Genomic DNA, 27,319 nt, shown 5'->3' with positions numbered 1-27,319 from the left:
TTCAATAATGGATACAAAAACACAGTTATGATTTATGAATCACAAATACAATATATACTACAATTCTACCAATATTGTTGCAGATAGCAACCATGGTTCAGAAGTTTAGCCACGAGATCTGGAAAGATGCGTCAATTTCTAACAATAAATCAAGACTTCTTCTATCTTCTGCGTTATTCTTCAAAGAGCACTGTGAGACCAATCGTCTACGAAAGCAACTAATTCACCGAAACCTCTGCAGAATTTTTGTCAAGTGAGTATCAAAGAATTGATAAAATTGTAAAAGAACTTCTTCTAACAGTTTATTCGAGGCACATATGAAACGATAAAACTGTACAGTGAACTTCAAAATGAGTATTCGTCGCACAACTGAATTCACGGAACAACATAAACCTTGATTTTTCAACGCTGCCCCCATCGTTATGCTTTCATTATTTAACAGCGACAGAACTTTCGAACTCATCGAATATGTAAATGAATCTTCGATACCGAAGGCACACCGTCCAACTGTAAATAATTTGTAGCACAGATCACGCACAGTAGCAAACGCAAAAGAAAATAGAGGAGTCGCGTAATCGCAGGTGGCATCTATATCTAATATTCGTGGTTCTCCTGACCAGACGTAATGATACGTAATAGCGTATGCAGAACGATTGACTTTGATCGATGAAGTCCTTCCGAATAGTCATCGCCGTTGCTTCGAGAAATTCAAGTTTATTTTTCTATCCACGGCCGATCATTACCCGGAAGCTTATGTTTCTTTGATAGAACATCTGCTGTCATTGATGGTAGGGGAGTTCGCATGAGAAAGTTGTGAAGTTCAGAACCTTGGTCATTTGAATCCCAATTGCTTCGATGTCGTCTAACACAGTGATCACGTACCCCATCGTGCTCAGTCTTCGCATGATCGGGGCCGAGCCGACATCATCGCGTACGATTCTGCAACGGGTCATCTGCTCGTTCCTAATGATGTCCTCCCTGTCCGGACAGTTTTGGTATTGTGCTTCGTACTGCAAAAACGAGGAGTTAGCTGATATATTGGACAGTTTAAGCGTGATCTTGTCGAACGGCGGTACGTTTGTTAAAATGGTCATTATTTGGTGGAACCGTCGGTAAGCAGCGCTGCCATTTTTTCCGGGGATGTCTTGCATAGAACTCGAGGGTTGAAATTTGTTGTAGTCTGTAAACGTGCTTCAACTTCTGACAAAAATAGTTAATTCACGTTAGTTAATATTATCGTAAAATGACACGTGCGTCGTTCACTTTGACGTGTTTAGATTTAGCAAACGGCGGTAAAGTCAGTTTTGGGGAGTAATTTTCAGAAGATGTCAAGTATTAATTAATTCTGTTACGTGTACTATTAAATTTTAAACAAAACAAAACATTTGATTGTGTTGTATGATATACGATACTGTTATCACATGAACGCATAATAATAAATTTATTTAATAAATGCATAGTTTTGTGCGTAGCAATGAATAATTTACTATAAAGAAAAACTGTTTAAGCTTGTTACAAATGTAAATAGTAGTATTGAATTATTCTTTGCTGCGTCGAATACCATCGTTGAAATGTTTAATAATACATTTTTACGTTGTTTCTCTGTTGTAACCAACTATAATAATTGTTAAATTACTTTGTGCAGAATATTTTTCAAAGCCCTAACAATTATTTTGGAAGATTGGAATAATCTCGATCTAACCGGACGGAATAAACACTTCATGCTGGATAAGGCCCCTGTGTCCTTACGGATATCGAATTCATTAATAGTCGTTTACTCGGCGACGTGCATTTTCTATTCAGCAAGTACCTTGTTCATGCCCGACGAGACCGAAGTAGGGCTAGATCCAAGCGAGAGGAAATTGTTGCTTAAAATGAGATTCCCGTTCGAAGTGATGGTTTCTCCAGTTTACGAAGTTGTTATAGTCGCGCAGTTTCTGCTCGAATTTTTCATAGCTTTCACTGCGGCGATGTTCATGGCGTTGCTTGCTGCATTAGTGAGTTGCTACTAGTCTGCGGATTTTTATACAAACCCTCATTTTCGTACATTATTTTACAAAAATTAAAATTACAAAGGTTACAAAAATTGGAATTAAAGAAAAATGTCCTTTTTCGACTAAAAAATTAGTCCATTGTAAAAATAAAATAAAAAGGCTATAGGACTTTGTTCATTCAGATGTTTTTTTACATTTGAAAAATCTGCACATTCAATAAGTGCATAAATAAAATATTACTGCAGACGAATATTGCAGAACTTTAACGTTTATTTAGCAACATCGTTCCTACAGGAAATTAGATTCAAATTAATTTGGAAAATTGACAATAATGTTTGTTGTGTCTTATGTAATAAATAAATTCTCTTATTCCTATAGGTATTACATGTAGGCAGTCAAGTAGACATACTGTGCGAGGAATTAATGGACGTTCCCAAATATCGAAAAGAGGAGAGACTACTCTCAATTAAAACTCTCGTTGTTCGGCATCAAAAGATCATATATTTGGGTGAAAATATCAGAGATCTATTCATTAACATAGCTTTGGTGCAATATTTGTCAAACATTTTGATGATCTGTTTCTTAGGCTTCATGCTTGTTAATGTAAGTCAGCCCTTTTCTATGTTATATAGAATCCTGATTAATGTAAAACATTTTAGTCTTTAGGCACAGAGAACGGACCCTCAGTAGTAGTGAAATGTTTCCCTTTCTATGTGGCTGCAAACTGTGAAGCGTTTGTACTTTGTTATACTGGCGAATACCTAATTTCGAAGGTGAGTTACAGAAAATTAGAACAATTTTATTGGCTAAAAAATTTTCTCACATTTTCTCCGTTTAATATCACAGTATCTAATATCATAATTATTTTATTAAATCTTAATTCCATTAATCTATGCATTGCTCATCCTTTTGTGCATTTATTTATTTATTCCTTATTTCTTTATCTTATAGTATTATTTTAGCTATTATCCTTTTGTTTATAATAACATTATTATTTGATGAACACGTTAGAAAAGAATAATAAAACAAAGTTTGAAACACGTTTAGCGCATTTTAGAACAAAGTTATGAGCACATTATGTTTCCGTATCTTAAAACACGTTTTCAGAGCGAAAATGTTCATCGAGCTGCATATGACATGGATTGGTACAAGCTAAATCATCGAGATATGCAACTTATATTGCTGCTATTACAAAGATCGCAAAAAGAATTGACACTATCAGCCGGAAAATTTGTTAATCTTTCCGTGGAAGCGTTTGCCAATGTAAGACTCAAATTATTAAATCCATTTTATATGTTAACCATTTTAATTAATGAAAATATTAAATTTTTCCTATATTTCAATTTCATTCGTCATATCGAATATAATTTCAATTTTTAGATACTTAAAGCTTCGGCATCATACATTTCAATATTACTGGCTATGTCCTAACATTGCGAAAAATATAATTATTTATATCAAGGGACGAGGATAATGAATGATACAAAGAGGCGGTGACTAGACTGCGGAGTTTATGTGAAACACTATAAAATAAATGATTTCACTGAGGTACATTTAGGACACGTTGTTAAAGGTACAAATTGTTATTCATGATGGTTTACATAAAGATCCACTGTTCAATTGTTACTACAACAACTGCTATTAGTAGAGATTAACTCTGCAATAATTACCTAGATGTGTTATAGGAAATCAATAAAAGTGTTGGAAATATATTTCATTGCTTGAATCGAGTCTCGAACATTCTTTTCAATCACTTTAAAAAATAAATGAGACATCGCATAAATAATTCACACAATACAAAAGGAGCAGTTAATTGATTGGGTAAAATGAAGAAAAAGTGTGTCCTAAGAGAAGTTTTATTTATTTAATTGTCTACGGAAAAATGCAGACGGCTCACAGTGGAAGAGAAAACTAGTTGTCTCAGGAACAAAATTACTGCAATTTGCTGCAAGCGTGTATGGTCTGCGGTCTTTAAACACGGTGCATTGTACTATAGTTTGCACTGCTCTCTTTCGAATCCGCAGAACTTCTTCTCTAACGGAAGCACAACGATAGCTTGCTAAATAATTTATAGCGTCTGCAGTAGCAAAGAATCTCTCTTGGCCTGACATAACGGTATATAATGGGAGACGATTTTCTGAAAATTTGTATTCATTTTCTCTCATGTTTTTGATCATTTGATCAACACTTGATCCATTGATAGCTTTCAACAGCATAAAACCTACTGTCAGTGTGGGCTGGGAATGCAGATCAGTATTTTTCGGTCACATTCCATGCGGCGTTTAGAAACATTCACTACACAAACCCATTTGCATCGGGAGATTAACACGTTCAATCTACATTGTTTGTGCATCTGCTAATGCGCCCCCCCCCCCCCCCCGTAGGGTTGTCAATAAGCGCAGTAATCTAATCAGTACTCTCGATAAAGAATAGTTTTAGCAACACATTGGTGAATCATGGTGAATCACTATCGGTTTTCACATAAACACGAGAGTGTGATTCAGAGTAAGCATACACGCAAGTACAATTTGGTACAGATACATTGGCATTTTTATAACGGAGTTTGTTGATCGTCCCATTTTGAGATAAAAATCCAATGCAGCTAGATAGAATCTATTGTTCGTATCTAGCCGCTATGAGTCGTCGGGACACACGTGTTTTTTGCTTTCACTGAATAGATCAGGGCTCAAAACAAATGAAATTATAAAAACGAGAAAATAAATAGAAAAAAATCAAAATTAATGTCTCGATCTAACACATCCTCGAGAAATATTTTTTAACTGGTGAGGTTTGCGTAGATTGAAGTAAAAATGATGGCATCAACTGGTGAAAGTTTGAAGAAAATTGTCTGGTTACGTGTAACAGTGGGAAAATTTTTGCTTGATCGAACACGTATCGGTTAATACAGATATATTACTTGCACGATTATAGGCGTAACAGGTGTTACCTGTGTGCTATATAACTGAAAAGTATTTTTAGAATGTACCGTTGTACAGCGAGAGCAACGGCACACGAAAGTGCTACCTGTTATCGGTGCAGCTGCAATTAGGAACAATGACACTGGTCACTGTTGTCTGCCTTTCATGTTACCGACACTTTTATGTATCGACTGGTTCATGTTCTTTTGTCTGGTTCTTTTGTTTCCTTTGCATCGCAGCACGAACTGTTTCCGACAGTTATTTCGATGTTCAGAACATCGGAGATCAAAAGCATCGGCATATTTAAGACTATATACATCCATTTTAAACAAATCTCTATCGTATTGTGTTCTGAATCACCGTCTTGGAATTACCTACATACTTTCTAGGAGTGGCATAATTGCAAATAGCAGATAATGACAAAGAGGTTCGAACGAAAAATGAAACACGATTCATATACAATTGATTATGAATGTTCTTTTTTTAGATAATTTAGTAACAAGTGTTTAGTAGCAGTTTGTAAATTACGAGCAGACTTAAAAGTGTTTTTTGAACGTTTACGGTGTGAAGGGAAAGCTTTCAAAGTGAATGTACCATCTTTCCAAATAAATCATCATAAATCTCGCGCGATGGTAACGATGTGATGCTCTGTTTCATGTCTCCGCGTTCTAGTACAATCTAGTAAAAAAAAGTTTTCACGTAGATCTACCAGCGAATAATAAATTATGCATTTCATGTATTTCTTACTTGTTTTTAATTTAGAATGATAAACTCTGTACGTGTACTGCTACTACTATTATTATTACTACTTCTGCTACTACTCCATACTTCTCTATTATACCTACACGTTTCCTAAGATGATCTATAAATCTAAGCGCAAACTAAATCTAGCACTGTACCCAAGTCATTTAGTCTCATTCCATTCTTTTATGTTCCACCTACGCATTTTTGTCATTCGCAATCTACCGATTAGTTTGTATAACCGTGGTTACAGTCTTATCTTCTATAACCGTGGCGTACTATCTCATTCGCCGAATTTTAGGCATAGAGAAAAATATTCTCCGATTAACTGTTTCATATTAAAAATTAAATATGTCGCAAAATTGAAAGTACATTAACAGAAGAATTAATCTTTAATTCTTGGTTCTACATGTTCCTGGTAACATGGTCCGTTAACCAATCAAACTGCTTGTATCAGCTTTTTGAATCGGCAACTGACTTTCTGGCTAATCTGTGTTTGCATATCACACCGAGGGAATAAGGACGGCCGCAGTTATCGCTGTCGGAGCGAAGGGTAGAGAATTCGTCGGGCAGCGCTAACGCGTACGCACGTATCTACGTGAGCGAGATTTTTAAATAATTACGAAGGTAGAAGTACGGTTTTCAGAATGACGTTCCGCGACATGACGACAGTGTCTGTGACCGGCGCGGCGCACTGACTCATCGATCAGTACACGTCCGACCGTAGCACGGTTCAGCTCGCCTTTCCGTTCCCCGATCGTCAAATGGTGTTCAACTCGGTGTTCCGTGGTTGTTTACCGTGCTGCCTGTGCTGCGATTCAGGCGACCCAGCGCGAATCGTGTCAACGACTGCCTTTTTGTGAGTGGACCGTTCTTGTGCCCTGTTTTTCTCGGATACAAAGTCCCTGGACACCGACCACTGCTCCGCATATCGGCTACGTCGACATGGTAAGTGTTGGTAAACATCTGATTGGTTGCGAGCACAATGCGGGTTTCACGCATCTCTCGCTGTATTTCGAGCACGGAGGATTGAACGAATTTGGAAATGTCCGGCAAAGAATTTGAGATACTTCAAAATAATTAGAAGAAGAAATCGGATTCTACGTCTGCTTCAATTGATGAAGAATACTTTTTTTATTCGCACAAACATTGGTAGCTAAAAAGGATGGTAGAAGTATTGAAACAATTTGGAAATTCTGTTACAAAACGTTTAACACACGATTAGGTGCGGAAATTGGGTCGTATTTAATTCTTATTCGCACCCATTGGTGAATATTTCGATTTTCGTGAGAACAATTAGCAGATAAAATTTGAAAGAATATGGAAATGGTACTAAAAAATTGACGAAATTATTAAAGGAAGAATGAAATTCTGTTTCGTATAAATGGTGCAGAAAATTCATAAATATCCGCAGTCTTGGTATGAATGAAATGTTATCGGAATAAAAATATTAGCATTTAATTTTCTAATGAAAAGAAACAAATAGAGAATGATTGACAAGACAATTCGAAGGTCTCAAATAAATATATGACTTTGAATGAAGATAAAATGTAATTTCGAACGTAGATATTCACTTATCAGATATGATAAACTTAGGATGATAAGATGTAGCTTGGTTTGCAGTATGAGATATTGATAAGGAACATTTTAGCATCATACTATAGCTCTTGAATTACTTATAGTAACTTTGCACTAATTGTAATAATAACAAATCATAGCTGTATTATGAATTGACGAAAAGTATATCTATAAAATATTAATATTATTTTTCTCAATAGGGAATATTTCTTCCAATGATCCCTAAATACTCCAGTCAGTAATTTTAATGCAACTGGTGACAACGAATAAATTTAGCGAAATGTATAATCGATCAGTATATTACAAAAGCGTAGAAAGTAACTTTCTTTGTTGATATCTTCGATTAACTGAGTTTTCTCTTAGAAAGCCGAAGTAACCAACAAGATTCATTTTTATAATGATAAAAAGTTCGATGCACATGTTGCGAACATCAGATTATGTTACTTGAATCTTTACCTTGAAATATATGTTAATGAGGTGACAGTTTAACGACCTTCAAATAAAAAGAAACAGAGGTCCATTAGAATTCCGTACCTCTTTACAATTTTGTTACGTTTTTGAGGGCATTAGTCTAAGAAAATAATTTTATTTCACTTTATCGATTCGAATCTTTTGCAGAGAAATTTACGGTATTAATGAGACTGCAGACGAACTAAAGAAAGTCGAAAATAAATGAATACATTCATTAATATAAATTAACGACAAATTAAATATTAGAAAAAATATTATCTTCAAATCAGGATAAAAATCGTGCGATGCAAGGTTATGCGTTTACATAATATTTTCTCTATGCTTCTGTTCGAAGAATTTACTGACGTAGTTTCGTTGGAAAATCCTGGCGAAGCGTGTATATTTATAAGTGATGAAGCTCGTGAAAAATGTAGGACTAAAAATATGGCATCGTTTCTCGTTATCTGCTTTCGATTTTGAGCTCGATTTCAAAGAAATTGCATTCGAAAGTGAAAGTACAGTTTACACCTCCATCAATCATTTTATTTCATATAGTCTCATTGCCAGCGTATCAACTCCAAATAAAATACCGTTAACAATGTGACTTGGGAATGCCTTCTATTGACTAACGTGGATTAGTCATCTGCAAACGATGATTATTTCTGCAAAAACCATTCCTAGTAGATTAATTCGCGTAAATTCACTTTTCTACATTTAAGGAAGTACAAAAAGGAAATTAGGTAGCTACCGCAATGGAGTCATCATTATCTCATGACTAATTTTGTTGCGTGTGCATTCATATGTAACAACGTATAACGTTTCATTGTTTGATCCTCTTTAAGCTGTTGTTACAATTAATTGTAATATCGTTTATTATCAGTGAGTATCTGTATTATAATAGCTTACAATAACAATCCTAATAAAATAATTAATAGGTAAAAGTCTTTCTTAAGATTATTATAGAATACCTGAAGAGAATATTATTTTTGTCTGAGTTACATGTTGCAGACATTGCGTTGTTAATTGATAAATGATATAATTCAGTGACACATGCAAATATTTTTATTTCTTCGTTATTGTCAATTACAATGTAACCAGTGTTCAACATGCAGATTATGATACGCAATCAGTTCTAACCATTGTCACTATTGCAGTAAAACGAAATTCACAGAAGCACTTGTGTTGAAATGGTAATAAACGTCTTTATTTTGTCTTGTCATTGAACCGAGGAAAAATGAATCACTTCCCGTTCGCGGGAAACAAAGGAACGTGTAATAGACAGTTTGAACGCGGTGTAGCACGAAATGATCGGAAAGTGGAGCCAATCTTATTATTTAACGATACTTTCTCAGTGCTCAGACGCGTAACAATTGCAAAAGTGATGACAATCAGCGTTGCATAATTTAACGAAAAAAAGGCTGACATTCGAAATCTTTTCGGTCAGAAAGTCATACTTCATGGAGTCACTGTTTCTACCATTTAAAATGATATAATTTTACTGAAGAATTTTAGGAGATATTGTTTTATGTAAATACAAGATGTAAAATATTATTTTTCAAAATGGCGATTATAGAAATAATACAGAAGAAAATGGAAACTCCAATTTAAAAAAAAAATACAAACACGCTCGCGTGTTCTTTGAAGTTATGGCATCGTGATTTCTCTGATGGTATTAAAATAAAAGAATTGTAATATTTGGGGAAAATTAGGGTTATAAAATATTTAAAAAATATATGACGTGTATTTTATGCAGAGCATTGATTTGGAAAATTTCATATTTTTCAAATGACCGCGATGTGCAAGCTGTAAGTATCAAACGTGTCTGTGTCTATCGTTCGCCGTTTCTACTTGAACTAAACAAACGATAACTTGTCTTTCAACTTTACAAAATATTACGGCCTCGTACGAGCAACGGTATTGTCCATATTTATAAAAATATTAATATAGTTTAAAAATAATCAGAATTTACCATGCAGGTAAATTGTTATTGCCAAATTATTCGTGGTCAAGGTAGTTGATTCACAGCTATCCGATTAACACAGTATCGACTATCTTTCGCCTTAATGAGAATTCCAATTAGAGCATACACAGAAACACTTAAGGCATTCAAAACTAATATTAACACGATCGAAATAAGCAGGTCACCGGTTAAATTAATTTCAACTGATACAATTAGCGCAGATAAATTCCTGTGTAATGGTATACAAGCGGTAACGGGGAATCCGCTTGTAATTGCAATTATGCAGAAAACACGCGACGCGGTGCATTAAATTTGCAAAAATTAGCTCTGCAAATCGCTGACAAGAGATCCGGATCATACAGATCAACACAAACACCATTGTAATGAATTGCTTCGATCAATTTTTACGAGTTAGCGCTTCCACACAGGTGTCAGACGTGTTATCCAACTTGTGTTAACTTGTTTCTTGTTAACATTTTTAGATGCAATCTGATTGAAATGATCTAATTAACTGAAAAAAGATTTTGCCTATCTATCTTTGAAATCGGAAACGCACTTTGGAATAGTTAAAGTCGCCTCAGACTCGCCTTTATTAAACGTTAAAACATTGAGCTGTGACGAAGCAACATAATTCTGTTATAGAAGATTTTCTACTCCGCTCACGGCACAGTTTTCACAGCCTACGAGGTTTTAGGACGTTCCAGCGAAAATTTCACGTGTGCGTAGCGCGAGTGAAAGGGCGATGAAAAAATGTTTGTATTGCGATTCCATAACTGGAGTTATAGTTCGTTCAGCTTGCCGAGAAACCACGCTCTCTCCTTCTTTCTTTCTTTCTTGATAATGAGAACATCATTTTTCCACAAAATCATTTTCTCAAAGCAATGAACGTAAAAGTAGTTTATTAATTAGTTATTATTTGGGATCTAAATTTTTGTTCATCATCTATTATGATTCTAATTAATAATACAAAATCATTACAATTTAATTTTATATTAAAAATCTATTATAATTCAAATTTATAATTCTCTCTTCAGAAAGGAAGAGAAAAAATTGTATTTATTCAAAAAAATTTCTCTTCTGTAAGAGAAAGGGGAAGAGAGAGAGAGAGAGAGAGAGAGAGAGAGAGAGAGAGAAATTGTGTTCCTGAGCTATAACAGTGGCTGTACACCTTGAGACCGAATTTGCATCGAGTCTTCGTTGTGTCGTCGTTCTCTTGCTGCCTTGAGCTCGATAAACCGAACTCGAAGGAAGGCGCCTTGAGAGAAATGATTGCCGCTATTGACCGTGATGCATTACACGTATGTACATCCTGCATTATGGTTACCGGAGCTTTTTAGTCCCCGTTAAGCATTCCGACAACGACGCGAGTGGGCGTAGATCCATTTACATCATTCTATTAAACGTCATAATCATTGTTAAGCAGTGAACCCGGTTCGTCTGCACGATAGCTAATATCAGGATTGTAGGAAACGGAGCCTGAGTCGCTTGTTAACGAGAACACTATACTACAGCGCGACTTACACCTGTGTGTACACTGCGAGGATGGGTATAGTGTGCATATTCTTATCTGCTACGGTTCTAACGCAAACGATAAGTACAGTTGACTTTTCGCAATTTACCGTGTTCGCAATACTTTCTAAGTTGAATGCATTTTCTTTTTGTTACTAAGTGTTTCTATGGACAAAGTAAACCAAATGATACTCAACGTTTCAATAGAATTTTGTCACTTGATGTTTGAAATACTGATGTTTAAAATAATTTTTAGCGAAATATGCTACCGGATATTAACATTTTGCTAAATAAAATGTATCAGATATTATTTGCAATATTCATATTTACCAAATTGAATTGTTACTAGATTGTGAGCGTAATATTTATGTTTAAAGTGAATGCATAAAATATGAGAAGTTACGAACTGTGTTATTTGAAATAATTGAATGCAGACAAATTAATATTGAATATGTTTCAAATGCATATTTAGAGACATAAACATGTATTTCTTATAAGTTAAATGCTTCAGAATGTCCATGACATTTTTTGACAAAGAAAAAGCAATCGCTATCTTCAAAAACACTTCAACCCATAAAGTAGCACTTCCATTAAATTTTACTGCCTTATAAATATCCTCATTCAGTGTCAATAAGCATACGATGCCTCGCTTTATTTTATCGCTATCTCTAATCTGCGAATCATTATGCAATACACAAATTATTAAATCGTAAGAAGTAAAAATGTTCACTGATTCAGTTTTGCCATAAATGCATAAAATCTGCACTCCAGATATGACTCTCAGTAATTCGTGTATGTATATAGATGGTCCTGTAAGATCTTCATCCACAGAATTGATGTTACCGGCTTTATTGCCGTGACATTGAATGACACTACGAGCTTGTCATCGTTGGAAACTAAGAATCGCACAGTCACAGCATTCCGACTCATAATGCTGCGACAATGTTCACAATATCAACACCGATTTGACTTTCGGCGACAACAGTGTTGATATCGTAGGCCGCAACGCCAACAATCAGTCGACAAAGCGATCCATTTTGAAAATTTTATATAACTTGTATGTTTATTGCACAAGTTTGACCGTTGACAGACAACGGGGTAATTAATATTTCGTCTGGATTGTTTATTTATATCAGTCGGGTTTTGCAGTTACGATAGACATAATCCGTGTGTATAGGTTGCAGATTTTTAGCACTTGGACGGCATTTTAACAAGAATATAACAGAATATGCTTTATTATTCCTATTATTTCTCAATTTTTTAATCTCAATTTATTTCCCAAATTAGTTTAAAGTTTTGAGTTAATGCGTAATGATATATTATAATACATTTATATGCATTTTTTTATATTTGATGTATAGGGGGACCGCGGAAAGTAATGTCGTTTCTGCGCATATTTATCTGTTTGAATTTAATGTAAACAAACGACATAACTTTCCGATCCCCCTAATATAATGAATTAATTTTAGGTATTTATATACTTGAATCTAAATGGATCTGAGCCTCGCCGTCAAAGTCCTAAACAGATTCACGTTTTTGTATCCGCACACATTCGTATTGTAGCACGGTTTACGGTCGATAGTCTTGAACGTATCGAATGGAGAATGCATTGCAGATCAGCGACACGGAAGACATAATTGGATTTATGTGACTTTCTGTGCTTCATTGCCATTTGTATTAAATAAAGAGTTGATAATATATTACAATTGCGGTATTTGAAGCACTTAAAGTTCGGTGTTTTAAAAAACCTGTTTGAACCTAATTGTGCACGTAGAAATGTATAGAGATGTATTCTAATTCGTTCGGCTCGACTGTGGATCTGCATGAGCTGCACACTTTTATGGCACCTGCTGCATAGGTGCAATTAAATTGAAGAAGAACATTATACACGTTTAAATTCGAAGAACATTATACGTGAAAGTAAAATAATTATAGTACCTCAAATTTTATGACGTGAAGAGAAATTAAAATATGTTCTTAAAATATGATATATAACAATATGCACATTCATCGTACATTTATTATGTTATTAATTTTTGTTTCAGGTGTATCATTGGCAGAGTCAAAATGTCAAAGTTTCCGGCGTGGACGACATGGTTCTTCTTCCGAAAATATCGGAGGAAGCCATTATCGACAACCTGCGGAAAAGATACATGGACGATTACATATTCGTATCCTTTTTTATTGACACGTCTAAAATCAGAAGCAACGGCGACTTCAGACATTCAAATATTATTCGAAACTGTATGAAACACTTGAAATACGGTGGCATAAAGGTAAGAAAATTTTAACGCAAGCTTTCCGCATGAAGAAAATAACTGAATAAATAAATAAGACCCATGAGTGTAGCTACATTTTCAAGACCACTGATCTGAATTCGTTATCTTAAAAGGTTTCTTTCCTTCGAGCCCAGAACATTCGTAAGACATCGCGATATTAGATGGTATCGATTAGACTCGGAGCTACGTCTTTCATTAATTTTCTTTAATTTTCATTATTATACATCTATAGAGTACTACTCGTGAAAGCGTTTAGTTCAAAAATTCTAGAAACAACTTGAATGCATCACTCTTTTTGTGTAGTTTTAACACTAAACGTACCGAGTCGGTCCAAATGACCAGTTTCACGATGTTTCTTTTAAAATTGTTGAAAGAATTATTACGGCTTGGTAGTTTTAATGTTAAGTAAATAATCAAAATGTTTGAAGTATATACAATTTCTAGGGCAGATACGCGCGCAAATGCAATTCGGCCGAGGCGGGCAACCGAGCGGAGAAAAATGATTGTATAAATTTCTTAATCCAAACATATATTATAATAAAAATAGTGGAAGATTAAACTAAATACAATTTTCTCATCATTATAAATGGACTGCGGATTTGATGCATTTATGTCAAAAATGGATAGCTGAAATATAAAATTGAGGAGACATAAAAACAATTTAATAATATTGTTACACTATTTGCAACTTATTCAAATTATTAGAAGAAACAGTTTATTTGTATTTAATTCCTATTTCGTATAATCGTCTCGGAAAAGTTTGATTTTGCATAAATATCCGCAGTCTAGTTATAAAGCAACTCACGTTAGTTGCTTCAGGGCTCAGTATGCTTAGTGTTGAAACGTGTAGAAATGATGGATGTGCAAAGTTAATTTCCTTAATGAGCAACAGACATGTATCGGTCCCGTGCTAGTGTCAATTAATCCTTTCAAGCAGATGCCTTACTTCGGGGAGAGGGAGATCGAAATTTACCAAGGCGCAGTGAGTTTAAACAATCTGCTATTTCATAGCGATCAAATTATATATTTTATTTAAATTATATATTATCTATATTCTATTTAAATTATATGTTATTTATATTCTATTTTTATTTTAGGCACCATATGAGAATCCTCCTCACGTATATGGATTGGCAGATGAGATGTACAGAAATATGTTGATTGATAACGAAAGCCAGTGTGTTATCATCAGGTATTACAACCTATTCTATCCGCACATTCATTTTATCTTTCTGACGTTGGTGATAGACAATAAAAATGATTTACAATAACAATTGTGTTGCACACATTACAATAGATAAAAACTGTTGAGTTTATCTGTGTCATGTGATAAGATACGAAATTGCCGTTTCAATGTTTATGTAAAAAAAGCTACAATATATGCGAAACGGTCGAATAAGCAAATGGTCGAATATAATAAATAAAATATAATAACAAAAATGTGTAAGAATATGTGTTTTTTACAGTGGAGAATCCGGTGCTGGAAAAACAGTAGCTGCAAAATACATAATGTCGTATATTGCAAGAGTCAGCGGAGGTGGCGAGCGAGTGCAAAAAGTGAAGGACGTAATTCTAGAGTCTAATCCACTGTTAGAAGCATTTGGCAATGCGAAGACAGTGCGCAACAATAATAGTAGCAGATTCGTAAGTTGTATCTTAGTATGAACTGTACTAGAACTATCAAATCAATCAAAATGAGTTTCAAAATTTTTTCTTTTACAACTCCTAATATTATAAAAATATTTCTAGCAGAAGTTTTACGGTTTGGCAGTTCTAATGTTAAAAGAATAATCAAAATATCTTAAGGATATTCAATTTCTAGGGTAAATACGTGCAAATGCAATTCGGCCGAGGCGGGCAACCAAGCGGAGGAAAAATTTCGAATTTCCTACTAGAAAAATCAAGGGTAGTTTGTCATAATTATGGCGAGAGAAACTTCCATGTGTTCTATCAATTGGTCACAGGCGCGGACCAACAAATGAAATGTAAATATCAATTGGTAATTATGTTTAGACAATTCTGATACATTCTTTCCTTCATTACTTTAGTGGATCTTTTGTATATTTTTATAAACTAGTCTTTTTAACACTGCTTGATTTAACAAGGTATTTTTCACTTTGTTTTACAGCCGAATTAGGATTAACGGATCTCGATTACTATCAGTATCTCAACTATGGAGGGAATCACAGAGTTGAGGGTGTGTCGGATGCTCGTGATTTTCAAGAAACGTTAAAAGGTATTGCTTAGTTCTTGAATTTCGTACACAAACATTAACTTTTGATTAGATCGATTAGTCGTTTATTTGTAATAGACCGATTAAACATTTACTTCTAATAGGCGGATTAAAATGCTTCACTAAAGTCACAATTTTCTCTTTTTAGGATTAAGTGTGATGGGATTAAGTGATTCGGAGGTGAATGATATCTTTGCAATAGTTGCCGGAATTCTTCATTTAGGAAACATACAATTCATGGAGAAAGAAAATTATTCACAGGTTGCCGACAAACAGTGTAAGTATCCCTAATTATACAAATTCTAGAAAGTTCTCTGTCATCAAATTGTGTTGTAAATATTCTTTACAAAAATTTATATTTACAATTATTCTGAGTATTGATAAATATTTCAATCATTCTTGCTTGAAAATTGAATCCAATATATTTTGTGTTCATAATCTCATTCTGCAAACGAATACATATTACATTACAACACAATCAGCAAGAAATCACGCATTATACAATCTCTAGAGACAAAAGATGGATACATTTTCACTCGGGAAGTGTGAAACGAAATAAACTCGACACAAAAGACGATCCTTCTTTATCAATTCTAGCATTAGTGACTTTATTTTAGACGGTTTTGCATCGTCGTGTACGCTGAAACTGCATAAAAAACGCAATCTAATCATTTCATTCGCGCACGTGTGTGTATTTTGCTCGTTCTATTTCTTTCCCAATCGTCTTGTCCTCCTATTCTTCTCTCGGGACATGAGTCAGTCGATGAGAAACCGTGGGACCGAGTCTTGATTCCACCACAATTATGAAGAAGGTCGAGTACTGGAAACTAAAATGTTCTGCACACTCCAAGTCGAAACGCGTCTGTACGTTCTTGCATAATTCCCCTTTGCAAACGCGCTTTATGTATGAACACAATTACATTTAGTTGCAGAGCAGAAAATGTTGTCATTAAATCTCCATAAACGTAATTCAGATATCCTTCAATTTATAAAAATAAAATGTCCTCATCTTCCACTACAACATTTTTATCTCAAAAGTTAAAGCGTAAAGTAGTGTAAGTAATTTTAGAAATTAAGGGAATATATAATAAATTGTTTGTTTGTTTCAGTACTCGAGTTCCCAGCTTACCTGTTCCAAATCTCAACAGAGCAATTGGCTCACAAATTGACGTCACGCGAATTTGAATCTAAATGGGGAGGTCAGGCTGAGAGTGTCGATGTCACTTTAAATGTGGAACAGGCTCTTTATACTCGAGATGCGTTGGCAAAAGATATTTACGCCAGGCTCTTCGATTATTTAGTTAAAGTATGTATTAGTTACATTTCAACAATTTCTCCGTAATTAAAAAATGCTTAGCGGTTGATATGAAAGATATAAAGATTATTGAAGAGTCGTATATTTTCTTGAAGTATACATTTAAAATAAATATGAAGATATTTAGTAATGAATTGTAATATATTCTTTCATATTCTATTTCATATTCTTTGTAATGAAAATATAAATTTTCACCTGTTAATATAAGAAATACAAACAAAGATCAATTGAAAAGAAATTGTATTATTTTTAAATATATTTAATAGCGATATAGATATACTTTTCAATTATGTCTTCATTTTTTAATGTAAACTGTGCTACTTTGTTACAGAAAATTAATGCAGCCATGGAAACTACGTCAGATGGTTTCGAGATTGGAATTTTAGACATCTATGGTTTCGAAATTTTCGAGAAGAATGGCTTCGAGCAATTTTGCATTAATTTCGTGAACGAAAAGCTGCAGCAAATTTTTATAGAGCTCACCTTGAAAGCTGAACAGGTAAGTGCATTTTTTTACTTATGTAATTCTGGTTTTATAAAAGATTACAATAACATCTTCAATAAGAATTATGAGAACCGCTACGAATTAATATATTAAAAACCACTCGCATTTATTCAACTGCAAATTACATTCGAGTTGGTATTATAAAAATATGTTGATTCGTTTAATACGTTCACACAAAACGTTTGTACTGTTTCTAAAGTAAACGCTAATACTTTAAGTAGAAAATTTGCATTAGACATAAGGACACGACACTGTAATCACAGAAGCAAAGTCTCGATGACTATTTAATATTCGTTTAAGTGGTGATTCTGGTCACAGAATTGTAAAGAAAAACATTCATCTATGAATCAAAGAAAAGTAGACGTGTGTCAAATACTTTTCGGAGTACAAATTAGTATAGACAATCTTTTAATCGAAACTCGCATAGAACATATTTAAAAAATGCAATTCGAATCTATTTGTTCAATGCACACGAAGTGAACACTGCATAGAGAACGAAATGCATACAGGTTGCAGCAACAAACGTCCTTTACGTGATCCTTTGAGTTATATCGAATTTTATTTGGTGTAAATTATTATCTAACATCGCTGTAGTTCATAGTTTCCCAACCTTATCCGGCTCATAGCCCCGTTTTCAAAATTTCCTCTGTACATCAACCTTCTCAAGTAAACAATCTCTACAATGAACGTGTCTTGGGTGCAGTGGTGCGTGACGTTTTCAAATCTAGGAAACATCAACTTAAAAATAAAAGAAATAAAATAACTGTGACATGCTCGCTTCTTCTTTGCAAGTGTGAATTAACACAAATTATGCCAATTGTTATAACAATCAGGATACGTCAAGTTTCTTCTTTTGAAAAACTAGACTATACAGGGTGTTCCATTTGAATCATGCAATTATAAACTTATTCATTGTAGAATAAACAGAATAAACAGTAAAAATATCAGAAGAATTTATGAAAGCTTGTAAATTATTAACTACCCCATTTATATGAACCTGACGGGAGACGAACGGGTTCACATGATTTAAGTCCACGTGTCTCCCACCACTGACAAAAGATTATTCATTCATTTAATGGGAGTAGTTAACCAGGCATTACTAAGATTTAGTTCATATAAGTGGAATTCATATAAATGGAATTCACTCTATTTGACTCTCCTTTCTTGCAATTGGCGCAGAATTTTCAGCAAATGCTAGCAAAGTTCTACTGTCTTCTACAACGAGCAATTTAGAAGATAACTACACAGCTCATACAAAATGAAACTCCCTGTGTAAATGAAAACTGAAAGACTCCTTGGACTTTCCTAACAGCGTTCTCATTAGGAAACTACGCCATAAACAGATCTCGAAGACAATGTCCAAGTTCCTTCAAAATCAAATCCGTCAGTGTCTATAACAGATTGAACCCAGGCGGTTCCTGTCCATGTCTCTGACTCCAAAACCTCATAGAACTGAGGCTTTCGTGACAATGGAACCTTGTGGTTCACGGGTCCTGCGGATCAGGCATCGGGGAAACTATATCCGGGCAATATGTCCGTTCTTCGCAACGAGTATCTCTGCACTGGCGTGGTCTGCGTCATCAGACTTCTGCTTGGCACCTTCGACGGTGGTGCAGGTATCTGTTTCGGCAGCTCGCTGGAGGTCACCATAGAGTTTTCGGTGGTGGAATCGTCCGCTCCATAGACCGACGCTAATCTACTCAGTTTCTTCTTTTCCGTGGTCCTAGAAAGATTTTTCCGACTGGCATGATCCACTCGACGGTCGAACTTTTTCGGTAGCCGACTCTTCTTGTTAGTATGCGACCTCCAGTCCACCTGTCTCTGCAGGTATGGCGTCACTCGGAGAAATTCCATGGAGTCGTCGCCGGAAGTCGTTCTCGTGGTCGGGTCTTTTCGAAAAGAGCCGCTGTGACCTCTCACGTTCACGTAGACCTTGGGCCTGTTGTTCTTCAGGTAGTAAAGCTTCTCGTTGTAATTTTGAAGCTTCGGCGGTTCCATTAGCACGTGTTTGTCCTCGTCGAACATCTTTAACTTGAAGCTCGGCGACAGACCGAAGTCTCGCACACCGAAGATCGAGTGTGGAATCACCTCTGGGTTAGGGTAGCTGTCGTTTTGCACCTGCTCAGGTGGCTTCAGCATCGCGTGCACGATGTTCTGCAGATTCGCCGGATCCAGGTCGTCTCTGCTCTGCAGCTCGATCTCTAGGAAACTAAAATCAGGTTCGGTGATTAAATCGGAAAAGTTGTTTGTTTTGTGATGCTTGCTAACGTAGGTCACATACGGCTGACACTGATTGTTAACTAGGATTTGAAATTCATTTTTAATGTAATATATCTAGCTTCAGTTTCATTAATTAAACGACTTTATTTGGCTGTGACTTATCGATTAGATGAAATAATAAGTATGAATAATAGGATAATTACTAGCATCGAAAAATTAAAACGTTCTTGTTTTAAAAACTAAGAGTTTAATAATCAAAACAGTAATCAAAACAAACTTCGTGTTCAAGAAGCAAGGATGTCGCGATAGTTTTATATTATAAGGAAAAGGAGCAACAATTAGAGCTATTAAGAATAAGGTGAAAATTGCAAAGAACAATTAATACCTGTAATCGTTAGTATTCGGTCTTTCGACGTTCGAACTTTGTAGATAACTTTGAAGAGCCTTTCCCTCGTAGATTTTTCTGTCGCTTAATCCTTGGTCTTGCGGTATATGATTCGGCGAAGATGGCGGCCTTGGAAGAACCATCGCCGAGAATGACGGATACGTAAGTACAAACAGTACGATCGTTGCGTAATAGTTTTCGGCTGCTGACATTCTGGAAATTCATGTTACTATGTGAATCGTCGAAAAATCATGAATTTCGTCATTTCTTTAACTTATCGTAAATATCGTTGCGTCATTGGTGCAGTTTATAATTGTGCTCAATAAGGAACAGTGCGAAAATTAAGATTTTTTCACACCGCGTTTTGTAACCGTTGTAATCATTAAGGAAATAATATTCTGCGAAATTTAACAAAGTTTATAAATTTCCTTTGAAGTTCCGATTTCTCTGACGTTATTACTTCGTTTATAATTTATTTATTCACTTTTTCGTCATTCATTCCGAGGGTTACAGATTGCAGCCCAGGGTAATACAAAATTAGCCGTTTAATAAAAATTAGCATAAAATATGACCAAGGAGAAACATGCAATTTTTCAATAACATTTTTATAAAACTATAGTGTACAAATTTCCTACGCATGATGCAAAAACAGCTAGGTAACAAAAATTAGAAATCACAATACAATAACTCCAAAGAAAATTAAACGAAAATTATTTTACTTTATCCTGCAAATTCTTAAATAGGGTTAATTAATTAGGAATAAAACCAGGAATCTGATGAGAAATAAAATAGTTTCCTCCACGAGGGCAATATGGCGCAGCAAATCGAAATCTCGGTGGCTCTGTTTCACGGAAACAAATATCTTTCGCCACGCCGGCAAAAATGCAAGGTGTAGACAACGGGTCGAAAGAAATATTGTTCCTTTCACAAAAGGAAGTGAGCGAGCAATGAAAAACAGGATAAATTTAACGTCCCTGGTCAGCCACATAGAACAGCATGTAACGAGCGCGTTATAATAAACGCAGTGAAAGTTTTGCCTGCTCGCACGACCAGCCTGAAGGAACAAAATGATACAATTTCTCTTGTTTCACTTATATAAGCCGCGCAACGAATTAGTATGCATACCTCTTATGATCGACGGAATAACGTGACTAATAACAATTAGCTATAATTACAAACGAATGCGATGAAACCGCGAGCCGTCATTTTAGGCTTGCTTTACAACATAGCCTCGTGGATTACGCAGGCCTTCTCGCGTCGACGAAGTTGCGATCATAATATTCGATGAATAGCAAACACTTCGCTCAGGAGGTTTTAACAGCCTTTATTTTCGGTAAATGGGTTTTTAAATATGTATGATTTCGAATAAATTTCCTATAAATTATCGCCATTTCAAGGTATTTCAGTTTTACGACTATATAAAACGATTATTAAGGAATAATGAAGTACAATTCACTTGGTTCAAATATGCGTTTAAAGTAATTGCGAGTAAGTAGATACAAATTAAGAAGCGAAATTGTTTCACAGTTCGAAACAAGAACGTCAAGTTCGAAATTGTTTCGTAGTTTCAAACAGGAATATTGAATTCAAAATTGTGTTTCATTTTCAAGCAAGAATATTAAACACTAGACCCTTCCTCAGTTTCAAACAAGAATATCAAGCACAAAATTGATTTTCAATTTCAAACAAGAATATCAAATACAAAATTAATGATCAGTTCCAAACAAGCATATCAAACTGAAAAATAATTATCAGTTCTAAACAAGGAATATCGAACACAAAATTAATGATCTGGTCCAAACAAGAATCTCAAACCGAAAATTGTTTCTCAGCCCGTAACACGAATACCAAACTTGTGGTTGTTCTTGCATCGAATCCACAATGCCAAAGAAGGATATCAGACTGTTTCTTTGATTCACTATCCCATGCGTCGGCGCGACTTCGATTGAAGAATCGTGAACTTTTCGTTTTATCGAACGGCCATTTCTGTTTCCGCAATAGAACAAGAAATGGTCGGTCGATCGGCAAAATATCTTAGAGTAATTTCCGTAATTACGGGTCGCTAGTCACCCCGCAAAAGTAACGGAAAGGTCCTCCTTTCCAAAGAGATCTATGGTCTGGAGTCTCAGTAGGTGTGGTTCACTCAATGTAGGTTCGCGTTGTAACGGAAACAGGTTCTCTTAAAAAGTGCAAGTGCATTCGTTGCCCTGGTGAACGTACTCGACTACACTCGGTGAACGTAAGAGTCCACGTGGAGTCGGTTTGTCAAGTGGGTTTGGTTTCTAGTCACTGTAACGCACGGATTTGTCCGCTATCGAGTTTCCCATACGATACCTGGCGAAACCTTGCATATCGATACTTTTCCACGGATGATTTCATAACTGTGAGAATAGTAATAACTAGACTGTGAATTTTATACATTTATGACTGTTGCAAATAATTGCAAAATTCTTATGCATTTATTGACTGTAATGAAATATAGAAGAATAGTTAAAATAATTCAAAAATATCGATCTGCTGTATCCAACTCTTTAAAATTATTAACATACGAACAACGGACGTTTTTGACAAAAATATAATCGGTTATACTTAGGATCATTTGCTGCATAATCCAATGAAAAACTGATCAAGATTATTTTGTTAAAGTTAATCAAGATGCTAATTAGTAATTACAAATAATCATGTTTTCATCAGAAGAATCTGAAGTTATTGCTTTAGGGATAAGTCAACGCTCTTCCATCTTGTAATTGTTGCGTCTGTTTCACTTTGTCTTGATTGTTCTATGCCTCCTGACTGCCGTCGCGCGTCTCGCTCGTCCGTAATCACGTAAATGATACACACACACTCACACAAAGCACAGGCGCACGCGTTTGCTGTGCTCCTAGTCGAAAATAGTGATCACGGGGGAGCGAGACGTGACGGGAGTAAGAAGGCGTTATTTCTTTTTATTCGGCCGAACTCGAATCCCTCGTTTTCTGGAAATTCAGTGTTGCGGCTAACTTGGGGCTGATAGGAAGGCATCGTTTCTGCCAATAAGGGAAACGCGTTTACCCTACTCAGCGGACTTTTTCTAAGCAACGGACAGTATGTAGTTCGCAACAATTAATATTTGTAAACACTATCTCGGACGGAGGCAACTGCGGTAGAAGAATAGACGACAATTAAATCCTTTACAAAGATGAATAAACTTTAAAGTCCATTTTCTTGAAAACGGAGCCTCGGATAAAAAAATTTTTATACCAAATTTTTTTAATTTTGTCACGTGGAAATAACCCCTGCTCGAATTTCTACGTTCTCTTATACTTCACAATTATTTTGCATAAAGATCTGCAGTCCAGTAGTCTGTGGATCATTACGATTAGATTGAGGATGTTTACACAAAATACAGATTTTCCGCCTGGGTGGCCAGAAACCGGAGCAAAATTCTTCCTTATTATCGAGCGAGGATTCAAAGTGTTTTGTATCACTATCCTCAATGGACTATTATTACTGAATGTAGAACAGGTTTTATGTTTCCATTCGTTTTATACTGTTCCAAGGTAATTTTGTAGAATTGTCTTGACATTGACACACCTGCGTAGCATTGTTTCATCGGTGAAAAAAGAGTTATTGTTCTCTCTATATTGGCAACGTAATTACCTGTAGATGATTTCTTCAAGGCTCGGAAAATAATAACGCGATGATTAGGAAAGAATGCCGAACGATTATGATGATTCAAGCGTGTCTTGCCTTGGACGAATATCTAACTTCCAAAAATATTGATATTGCTTTTACCATTACTTTGTTAATATTGTTGAAGTATTATTGAAATTCATAGCAAATCCAATCGCTGCCGTGCTGACTGTTAACAACATCCTGTTAATAAATTAACAATAGATTGTTTATCCGCAAACTTGAAGGTGTAAGTCGATTTTAAAAATCATGATGTTACTTATTTGAAAAGACAATATTACCGGAATCGTAAATCCAACTTCTTCATCCGCGAAGAAATGCATAAATTGATAGCGCACTTAATTTCCGTGAAAGTTGGAAACTCTAGTAAAATATTCTTTGCGGTTAGACGATAATCAAAACATCGTGGTTCTCATTATCTGTTTTTTTCCATCAGTCGCAAATAACACGCCGATTTATTCATTTTTCAAGCGACAATTCCCAAGCCGATGGAAACTACTACCCGTAAACTATTACCTGGCTGGTCATTATCTTCATTATTAGACCCCAGAAATTTTCCTTCCATCGGCTGCTTTGATCAGCCGTAGAAAATGACATCAATAAACATTTTTAATAAGAAAGTGTAACGAGAAATAACATCTAAAACACTTGCTATTTATATAAATTAAAAGAAGACAATTATTCATTAGTGTATCTACATATTTGCAATTGTACATTTTATCGAATCATTTGGCCTCATTATAAAAATTAAATTAAACTATTCGTTGACGTTTCAAGTATCTGAGGAGTAAGTTATAACGAGTACTTTCCTGTAACGCAAGTTAATTACGACAGGTACACCAGCAGGTATTTAAAGGAAAGTTCATTTGTATTGATTTCACTTGCAATTAACTTTTACAGCACTCAAATGGCATCGAACCTTGAAAATGGAACTATTTTCTCCACCTAAATATATCCTTCTTGTATGTAATTTTAGTGTTCCGAAATATGCGTAAGCAAACAAATATTTTATCCCTTTTTTATGGTCCTAGTAAATAATATATGAATATATATAATAATGTGTTTAATTTGTATATAATTTGACGTGTTCGTAAATAAACGTCTCAATTGAAAATTTTCCACGAACAATTTTCTTCGATGATATATCATTAAAGCTATTACGTGTTAACAAAGTCCGGATGTTTACATAAATTTGCAGTGTCGAGGATTTTACCAACAAACATGAACATTGGACAATCATTCTAAAAGTTTCTTTTTAAACAGGAACGAGTGAATACTGTTGGCTTGTTTATTCAGTACGACTGTTGCATTATGCCACGTGAAACCATTTAACGTACAGCTTTATTTTCTTTTAATGTCCGCGACTTCCGTTTCCGTTCAATCCGTTCTCATGTGCCGCGGGCACAATTGGTCGAATGCGTAAACTATATCAGTAATCATATTCCGCAATATTTAAATCACATCGAATAACTTTGCTCGCGTGGAAGCTACAATCTCTCTTTAAGAAAAGGAAAATATTCATAAAAATAATCAAATTTCGTTCGAGTCTTTAATTTTATTATGATTCGTTCGGTAATTGTTTCCAGTGCCATGAACGTTTTGCTGTCTAATTGTTGTATACCACAGACCTTTTGTAGATACTAAAATTCTAATAAAGAAGCTTTAGTATTTTCTTCAAGGAATATTAGAAGTCATGGTTATTGTTGAGCGGAACAATGGAAAATTTAATGAGCCGGGACGTATTCTAATTATTTTCCGGAATAATTGAAGCGTAAACTCTCACTTTCCATTATTTTACGTTTTCTCTATCCGGCATGAGTCGGTTTTCCTGAAGATACGTTTACATACCAGTCCCGTTGCTTTTTATAGATCAAAATCATTTTATAGTCCATTCGCCTTAGAATACATTAGATCAACGATCTATGCTACGATTAAGAACTTTCAAATAATTAGGAATTCTAAATCGATAGGGAACGTAAACTAGATCTTATGAAATTGTTTAGGTTGTATTAAGCGCAGTTAATAGAAATAAAAACTTGCTAACTACGTACCAGCCAAAACATAATTAATATTGATAGAGGATTCCTCATTCCATCGATATTTCCTGTAACCAGTGTTTGTAACTTTATTTCCAGTATTTGATCAATTAAAATTTGTATGACTGTCGAAGAAAGTAGACGAAACAAAATTCGCTGTTGGCAAGCCTCGTCTTTAAATCTATTTGAGCAAAGCAAAACGATATTTTATTTATGCTGGCATTTAAAAGTGGCAAATTCGCACGATCGTCTGCCATTTAATTAACTTATTAACGTGATTGTAGTAATCGGTAAACTGCTGTCCTCTGCCATTCGCGTGTTTGCATACTACAAGAAAACTGAGCAAGAATGACGTTTGTATCCTTACAATACTAAGAATTTCTTACCATAAACGATCTTTTAGTCAGCGAAAACATTTGCACCAGGTTTCAATGTTCACAAGACTTGCCACACTATCGCCATATGTAGGAGAAATGTTCACAGAAAAACGTGTCGTATTATAATAATCATTTATGGCTTTTAGAAATCGACCAATACGGTTCTGAACTACTGTGTTACATAATATTAAGTGAAACTATTAAATAATTCACACTTATTCATTTGTTCATGACCAAAATTGGTATCACTGTTGCATTACGATACAGCAGCAGTTGCTGTTGCATTATTAATGACCTTTTACTTAAAACCTTTTCACTGTATTACATAAAAATAAGCCTTTTATGCAATAATCCCAAAAGAAATCATTAAATTATATTATGCAAAGCGATTAAAATCAAAGCGCTTAAAATTAAAGTGATTAAAATCAAAATGATTGCCAGATAAAAATCATTGTGCCCGTAAAAAGATGTGCTAAAACCCACTGTCGGGACTTAAAGGAAGGTCCTATACAAATAATCCAAATAATCCCTGTACGATGTGTCAATTTGGAAAACAACAGAGGCAAAGCTTTCCAAAAAGACCTGACGAATAGAAAAATGAAAAATAGCGATCATGAGTAATCATGAGTAATCATGAGTAATCTAGTGAACAGAACGTTTCAGTCCTACCTGAGGTGGAAAATCGAAATAGGTTAGCGCGAATATGATCCTCCCGGGTCAATTGATCCCGTGGGTGTAGGCTGCGGTCGCTCGCGATTGTCTCGTGGATGCAGGATTCACGTTACTCGGTCCCAGTTTTCTCGAGCAACGACGTTGTTTCCTTGGAGCGAGATCGGAATCGCCGCGGACCGAAAAAATCCATTTAGAACGACGCGATCAACGGGCTGCCGGATCCTGCGCTATTTATCGTTTGACAGCCACAACAGGAGCCAGGAACAGTCATGTTTCGCGCGCAAATGTACCGGTTCACTTGGTCGGTCTGCCGAGCGGACGGGAATCGGTGTACACCTTGCACATACGCCGGTTCTGTTTGCACTGCGGCTAAGGCTCGACTGAAGGTAATGAAATGGTTAAGTGAAACGTTGATTCTCTCTCTCGCTCCGTCTGTTCCCCACCTTTCTTTCCGCGTACCTCCCCCTGCACTTTA

The 27,319-nt window shown here is 35.3% G+C and overlaps 3 protein-coding genes across 3 annotated transcripts in view; 2 read left to right on the top strand and 1 right to left on the bottom strand.

The window, feature by feature from the left end:
• Positions 1–260: 260 nt before the first annotated feature.
• Positions 261–3,720, top strand: LOC117229641 (odorant receptor 4). The gene is made up of 6 exons (XM_033486235.2): positions 261–1,112; positions 1,646–1,997; positions 2,373–2,597; positions 2,654–2,767; positions 3,102–3,257; positions 3,375–3,720. Exons 1-6 carry the CDS (start codon positions 856–858, stop codon positions 3,423–3,425), a joined length of 1,155 nt encoding a protein of 384 aa, XP_033342126.2. The 5' UTR covers positions 261–855; the 3' UTR covers positions 3,426–3,720.
• Positions 3,721–4,385: 665 nt separating this feature from the next.
• The window catches only part of LOC117229494 (unconventional myosin-Ie), a 39,496-nt gene continuing 16,562 nt past the window's right edge, over positions 4,386–27,319 (top strand). The window contains exons 1-10 of the mRNA XM_033486004.2: positions 4,386–6,601; positions 13,196–13,321; positions 14,322–14,411; positions 14,527–14,621; positions 14,896–15,073; positions 15,252–15,414; positions 15,558–15,665; positions 15,811–15,939; positions 16,772–16,968; positions 17,309–17,476. Of these exons, the coding sequence (XP_033341895.2) occupies positions 6,599–6,601; positions 13,196–13,321; positions 14,322–14,411; positions 14,527–14,621; positions 14,896–15,073; positions 15,252–15,414; positions 15,558–15,665; positions 15,811–15,939; positions 16,772–16,968; positions 17,309–17,476 (1,257 nt within the window). The 5' untranslated portion in view covers positions 4,386–6,598. The remainder of the gene's footprint in view (positions 6,602–13,195; positions 13,322–14,321; positions 14,412–14,526; positions 14,622–14,895; positions 15,074–15,251; positions 15,415–15,557; positions 15,666–15,810; positions 15,940–16,771; positions 16,969–17,308; positions 17,477–27,319) is intronic.
• LOC117229493 (uncharacterized) lies at positions 17,564–27,217 on the bottom strand. The gene is made up of 3 exons (XM_033486002.2): positions 26,842–27,217; positions 20,088–20,300; positions 17,564–19,691 (listed from the first exon to the last, which is right to left on the bottom strand). The coding sequence occupies exons 2-3, from the start codon at positions 20,297–20,299 to the stop codon at positions 18,983–18,985; spliced, it is 921 nt and encodes a 306-aa protein (XP_033341893.1). The 5' UTR covers position 20,300; positions 26,842–27,217; the 3' UTR covers positions 17,564–18,982.

This window comes from Megalopta genalis, chromosome 3 (assembly GCF_051020955.1).
Source record: "Megalopta genalis isolate 19385.01 chromosome 3, iyMegGena1_principal, whole genome shotgun sequence".
In the NCBI taxonomy this organism is placed as follows: domain Eukaryota; kingdom Metazoa; phylum Arthropoda; class Insecta; order Hymenoptera; family Halictidae; genus Megalopta; species Megalopta genalis.
Note: the sequence above shows the minus strand (reverse complement) of the source record. Positions and strands in the feature narration are given on the sequence as shown.

Bases quoted from the DNA above. Each gene is read 5' to 3' on its own strand.
- LOC117229641 (XM_033486235.2), top strand. From the start codon at position 856: ATGTCGTCTAACACAGTGATCACGTACCCCATCGTGCTCAGTCTTCGC. The intron at 2,598-2,653 runs GTAAGTCAGCCC...AAAACATTTTAG, and splicing joins TAGGCTTCATGCTTGTTAAT to TCTTTAGGCACAGAGAACGG. The intron at 2,768-3,101 runs GTGAGTTACAGA...ACACGTTTTCAG, and splicing joins GCGAATACCTAATTTCGAAG to AGCGAAAATGTTCATCGAGC.
- LOC117229493 (XM_033486002.2), bottom strand. From the start codon at position 20,299: ATGTCAGCAGCCGAAAACTATTACGCAACGATCGTACTGTTTGTACTT. The intron at 19,692-20,087 runs GTATTAATTGTT...ACCTGATTTTAG, and splicing joins CCGAATACTAACGATTACAG to TTTCCTAGAGATCGAGCTGC.